Below are 6,190 nucleotides of genomic sequence, written 5' to 3' on the forward strand. Positions count from 1 at the left end.
CCCAGGGAGCTGTGTGGCAGCTCCCCACCCCAGTTCACCTCTGCTCCGCCCCCTCCTCGAGCCCCGCGGCAGCTCCCCACCCTCCCAGTGGCAGCTGCGCCTCCCCCATGGCAGCGCCCTTCCCCGACCTGGGGAGCGGTGCGGCAGCTCCCCACCCCAGCTCACCTCTGCTCTGCCTCCTCCCCGAGCACACAGTCATTGCTCCACTTCTCCCACCTCCCAGGCTTGCAGCACCAATCAGCTGTTTGGTGCTGCAAGCCTAGGAGGGAGAGAAACAGAGCGGGTCAGCATGCTCAGGGGAGGAGGCGGAGCAGAGGTGAGCTGGGGCGAGGAGTTCCCTTGCGTGCTGACCCCCCCCCCACTTGCTGCAGGTGACCCTCCCCGTGCCGTCCTGCCCCAGCTCCCTCCACCTAAATGCTGATGAAGATCTGGCTGCCGCAGTCGTCGCCAAAGAAAATGCTGCCCCTCAAATGCCAGTGCCCTAGGCGACCACCTAGGTCACCTAATAGGTTGCACCAGCCCTGGATTCAACTCATAATGAAATTAAATAAAAATATGTACATACACACTCTCCAGCCATTACACAAAAGGTACATCACATCACCTGATTTTCACATCCCTTGAGCCAATTCTCTATGGCTCACTTCTGCACAGGCTTGAACATCCTTAGAGTCAATCAGGTTGGTGCAGAGCTGTGTATGTGGTAGCAAGAGTTCAGGATACCTCATAACACAGGGTTCAGATTTGGCCCATAATATTTAAAGCACAGCCACAATCATTATCACTCAACAGCCAAAATCCATATGTCTATTTCTTTCCTTTGCTTTTTTTAGTAACTGAAATTTGACACAGGAGTTTGTTTTGCTTGTTTGTAACCAGCTAATCCACTTAGCAGAAACAGGACAGATCTAACATCTGCATAATTTCTCTGTTCTTATTCATATTGCAGTCATGAGTGTTTTGTGCAGCAAGAATTAGTTTAATTTTCTCTTTGGTCTCGTCATTCAGGAAATCTCATTCACAGCACATACTGTTCTTTTTATTTTTTTGCTAAAAATGTGAACATATCGTTTACAGATATATTTTGGGAAATATATTTGCAAGCTTTTATCAACAGAACATTCAGCATGTAATCACATTGGTCTGATATTTTAGGAGTTCCTGTGTCTAGAAAGGTATGGAAAATCTGACTATGATTTATATTGTGTTTGGACTTCCTGAGGCAGTTTTCCCACTGCCATTCAGTTTTAGTTATATCATGAAACAAAGCTCCTTGGTTTTTATCAAGAACCAACTTATAGCAAACCACGTGTTTTGGCATGTATTGTTGTTTGCCCTTGAAGTTTAGTTTCTACACAGCTAATTAAAATATAGACAAAGTTTTCTTCTTGGTAATAGCTCCTTCAGAACTATTGGCTAGTTCTACAAACATTCAAGAGAAAAATATGCATAGGCCTATCTCCTAAATTACAATATCATTTACCAAAATTTTAAAGAAAAGACCTGCTTGGCAAAATGCTGCCATCACTTATACCCGTACAGCTCTGTGTTCTAAGAAAGATTTTGATTCTTCCTAACTAAGATTAAAGGCCAACTTTTCAAAAGTGGTCTGTAATTTTGGCTGCCACAGTTTCTGGATGCCCAACTTTAAATGGCTAGGAGCCTGATTTTCAGAGTTACTGAGATCTGTAAAGTCGGCTCCATGCACATAACATTTAGACATCCAAAATAAGAAGCCATTTTTTAAAAATTTGGGCCCATTAGTCATCTTCTAAGGAGGACAGGAATGAAGTCAGTGGCAAAGTGAGCACGGGAGAGGTCTCTGCAAGAAAGCACAAATAAATATTTCTGCCAGTGAGTATCAACTGAAAAGTAATTTTACAGAACAATAAGGTAGTATAATGGAATTCATTAAACAGTATTCAAATTAAGCAGTAAAACAAAGCATATTGTGCACTAGTAAGCTGTTAATGCATTTATTGGGCCTTATATGCATTGTGAGACATAAGAGAACCACCCAAGTGAACCAATAGCCTTCTATTGCAAGGCCCTGCTTATTGCCACTGGGGAATATTTCAGAAACTACAGGAAATAGTTTGGAGATTTACCAATACTTACTTTGAACAAACAAACATCATGCCAAAATATTGCCTCTTTTTTCAAGCATAGTGATGCATAGGGAAAAAAATGTGCCAGATATAGAAGTCTTTACTTAGTTACATTACTCCAGCAAAACTGGATGGGGTTTGTCAGAGTAAGGACTGAGGGAGCTTACTGGTCAATAGTTCTAGTTAGGCCAGAGCAGGACCAATTTTCTGCTCTCATTCCTAGTGGTTTGTCTCACTGTTCTGAGCAGCTAGAACTAAGCCATGATTTCATTGTAGTGTCCCCTCCAGAGGCATTGCAGTGGTCACTTCAGAGGCAGGCTTTCTTTCTGCTTCCTTGCTGTAGCTCACTATTCACTCTGCTGAGGCTACTGTACACCTGACATAGCATCTAATTCTACTCAAATCTGGGGTCAAGCAAGAGAGTCCACCATCAGCTCTCTCCTGACTCCAGTAGTGATACCCAAATGGTTAGGTGGGTAATGGAAAGAAGTTCCCCAAACATGAGGACACATCATAGGACAGGGCAAGTAACAGCTAAAATTAGGATGACTAATCCTGAAAGAGTTAGAGGGGGGATTATTTCTCTGTCTTTCCAATATATTTACTTTGTGAACTGAAATACATTTTGTGACAGTCTCACTGTTTTCCCTGTAGGGATACAATTAATCAGTTCTGTTTGAATGGGTCTTATCACAGCAGAAAGGAACAGAAAGGTTTTTTACACCCCCATACATTGAAGAGGGTGAGGAGGGGTGATCTCAGGTGTAATACTTGAAACTACTTTTAACTGATTTTTTTAAACGGACTAGATATCAGGGATATGTCCCTTTAATCAGCTGAACTAGTCACTAGACATTTTATTTCTACTGAGTGGCTTGAATAGTATTTAATACAAATTAACGACAAAACCATGCCTTCTAAATTTAAAGGCTGGTTTATGTACAAATGAAATTTGTTTTTTCTTGCAAGGAACATGTTCACAAGGCTTGGGTGTCAATTATCAGATAGAAATAGTATGTATATGAAATGCTCATTGCTAGCCTGCTTCCTTTTAAGGAACAGTTACTGAAAGTAACTGTTTTACTTTGTAATTCTCATTTCTCTAACTACCCTTACACCTGGTTGTCCTGGGTGTAAGGATTTTTTTGGTTTTTGCTTGGTGCTGAAAAGCATCATTTTAAAGTCAAGCGCACAGTACTTTGAGCTAATGTAGGTTTCATAATGCTGTTACAAAGTTGACATGTTATCTTCCTTGCAGGCTGATGTGATATGCAGTTTTGCACGTTGTGCCATCACTAATCACCACCCATTGTTTCCTTTCGGAAGCATTAATTCCCCCAGTATCATAAGAATGGAATCCTGTTATCTCCTGGCTTCTGGGAATATAATGCATGTTACCACTTTAACTTTATTTTCCTTGTGAACTGTTTTCTCAAGCTTAATACTAAAATAGTTAGTTTAATTTAAGAGCATTGGGACAAATTCTCTTTGTCTCTTTTGGTTTCTGTCATGTTGGACCATGAAAAAATTGGGCTTTTTGGTTTTGTAATTTACAATTAACGTAATGCTGTTAAAAAAGGTAACTCTTGTTATTTTCTGGACTGCTTTCAGCCTTTCTTGAATGAGAACTCTGTATAGATGTATTTATACCAATTTCCTAATATACTTACAGTGTTCTTATTTCTTTAAAGTATTGTACAACTAATCAGAAATAGTGGGGGAGGAAAAGAGGGCAAATGAGCTATCTGTTAGTTTAAAGGCATCACTTGGCATTGCTTTCAAGATATGAGCAGCTGTGTTTTGTGCTAGAAGCAGATGTACACCGACTCAGTTACCAAAAAAACAAGCAACAATAAAGGTATGAAAACTGAAAGCCAATTCTATTTCATGTTTCCTCTTATTACAATGCCCAAGAGGGCAGTGGTAGAGGATGCTCTTGCAGATTTTCTCAAAATGAATGTATATACACACACACATTCAGAATCATGGTGTGCCTCTTTGATAAAATGGCTGAAATACACAAAAAGATCAAATGGAATGCAGTAGGACCGACTGTCTCCAAAGAGTAAACTCTTTCATCTTTATGCAGACATCCATTAAGGCTTAGATAATTATTGCACATGCTCACTGTAGTCTCCAGCCATACCAACAGGAGCTGGAATAAAGATAAGGGCAGCACTTGTTACCCAATATTATTAACACACTAAGATATTACAGCAGCCCCTTTAATTGGGGTTAAGTAGCACCTGATTTGAAATACTGATGAATCAAGTACTGCATATGTAAGTCTAATCAACCATCTTTGCTAGAACACGCTGATCACTAAGGGAATGGAAACTAATTTGAAACAATAAATAAGGAAAGGAGAAAAATAAACAAAAATTGAAGGGGAAGGGCGAGGTAGCTGCCCAGCCAAGTAGCTTCCTGTCTGATCTATTGAGAGTGGCTTTTTTTAACCTTTTCTTTTTATGCTTGTCTGTTTTCTTGGAAGCTCTTATGCTATGTGGATTAAAGGCATCTCAGACCCTTTAGTTGAGAAATCCCAGTGGTCGTTATGTAAAGTGCAGACATAAGGCATCTCTGACCAAGCTGCAGCAGTGATTGCGTAAAATCAGAGATTCTATAACATCTCTCCCCACAATCTAAACTTAAAGGTAGCTGTACTGCTTTTCTGAACAACATGTAATAAACAGGCTGTCATCATTGTAAGTTCAAAAGCCCTCATTGTCAAGAAGTCAGAAATGTATATTGCCACCCTTGTGCACTGGGGTAAACATCATTTCCTTTCCTTTTAAAAGTAGTTGCCTTACTTTTACAGGAAAGCTGATAACATTAACACCACTCTTTCAAAGCACTATACTAGAAGGATGCTGCTCTTGCTGATGTTAATTGGAGACAAAGTGGTTAAATCTCTTCCTAGTGCTTTGAAGATCTGAGAAATAGGTCCCTGACTTCAATGTACCCAACAGAAGTAAAGATGGGTCAACCAGTGGTAACACTTTGTGATACTGTTTGGTAGACTTGAGAATGCAATGCCTCTGAAGGGACATTTGAACTGTATTCCCTGTAATGAGCTCATGTGATAGTTATGACATAAACATGACTTTACTTGCCATCTTTATTCAACAGCCACTTATCCATCCTCAGCACCAAACAGGAATAATTACAGCTACTGCCAAGCGATTAAAGAACAACTCTGATGACTTGCAACGGGACCAGGACTTCAGGGTTAAGAGCTCAAACCTCCAGGATTCTGAGTACCTTCAGCATCCATTGAAATAAAAGCCAACATAGACTCTCAGATTAATTTGGCTCAGTTTTAATACTACGGCATCCCCCACCCAGTGGTTAACACATATCCACCAGTGATAACATCAGATAATCTCTGCTAAGTGTGAACTGAACAGGGCCAGTATTAAGAGATCTACTGCCCTAAGCAAATGCCCAGATGACCACTTGTATCAGATCTCAGTCACCCATGCAAAGAACTCCATAAAGTTTTGCTGCTTTTAAATGTTGCCATCAGTGGCCCTCTTGCTCAGCCTGTACAGCCAGCTCTCTGCAGGGGCATCTTTGATGTACCTTTTGAATAGTGGACTTGTCAAGGCTGGCTGAGAGCAATTCAGAAGCAGAACTACTAAAGAAGGCTTTATATCAACTGTATAATAGTTCCATAAATGGTTAGCTTCCCCCCCGCCTCAGTTTTTGTAAAGGGAAGTTCTAGGTTTTTTTAGCTAAGGCTTCATTCCACTGAGGATGCGCCGACCTTAAATAAATCCATAACTTGGCTACAAAATACAGGGTTTTTTCCCTTTTTCATCTGACTTTTTACAGTTTCATAATGAGAGAAAAAGGAGAGTGCATTTCTGTGAGCTCTTTATTCCCCAATGCCTCTCCACAGCATAGACCCATCCCATGAAAATAAATTAAGGGTACGTCTACACTGCACGATTATTTCGAATTAGCTTAAACCGATATTACAAAACAGATCTAATAAAATCGGTTTAGCGCGTCCACAGTGGGATCACGAAATCGATTGTTTGCGTCCATGGTCCAAAGCTACCATCGATTTCAGGAGCGGT

The 6,190-nt window shown here is 40.6% G+C and overlaps 1 protein-coding gene across 4 annotated transcripts in view; it reads left to right on the forward strand.

The window, feature by feature from the left end:
• The window catches only part of LOC116834785 (putative oxidoreductase YtbE), a 49,015-nt gene that overhangs the window by 40,521 nt on the left and 2,304 nt on the right, over nucleotides 1-6,190 (forward strand). Inside the window, exon 6 of one of the 4 annotated variants that reach the window (XM_075067833.1) lies at nucleotides 5,238-6,033. The exons of the other annotated variants lie outside the window; for them this stretch is intronic. Within the exon in view, the coding sequence (XP_074923934.1) occupies nucleotides 5,238-5,390 (153 nt within the window). The 3' untranslated portion in view covers nucleotides 5,391-6,033. Of the gene's footprint in view, nucleotides 1-5,237; nucleotides 6,034-6,190 lie in introns of those variants that run through there. 4 annotated transcript variants of the gene reach the window in all.

Source organism: Chelonoidis abingdonii, chromosome 7 (genome assembly GCF_003597395.2).
Source record: "Chelonoidis abingdonii isolate Lonesome George chromosome 7, CheloAbing_2.0, whole genome shotgun sequence".
NCBI lineage: Eukaryota > Metazoa > Chordata > Testudines > Testudinidae > Chelonoidis > Chelonoidis abingdonii.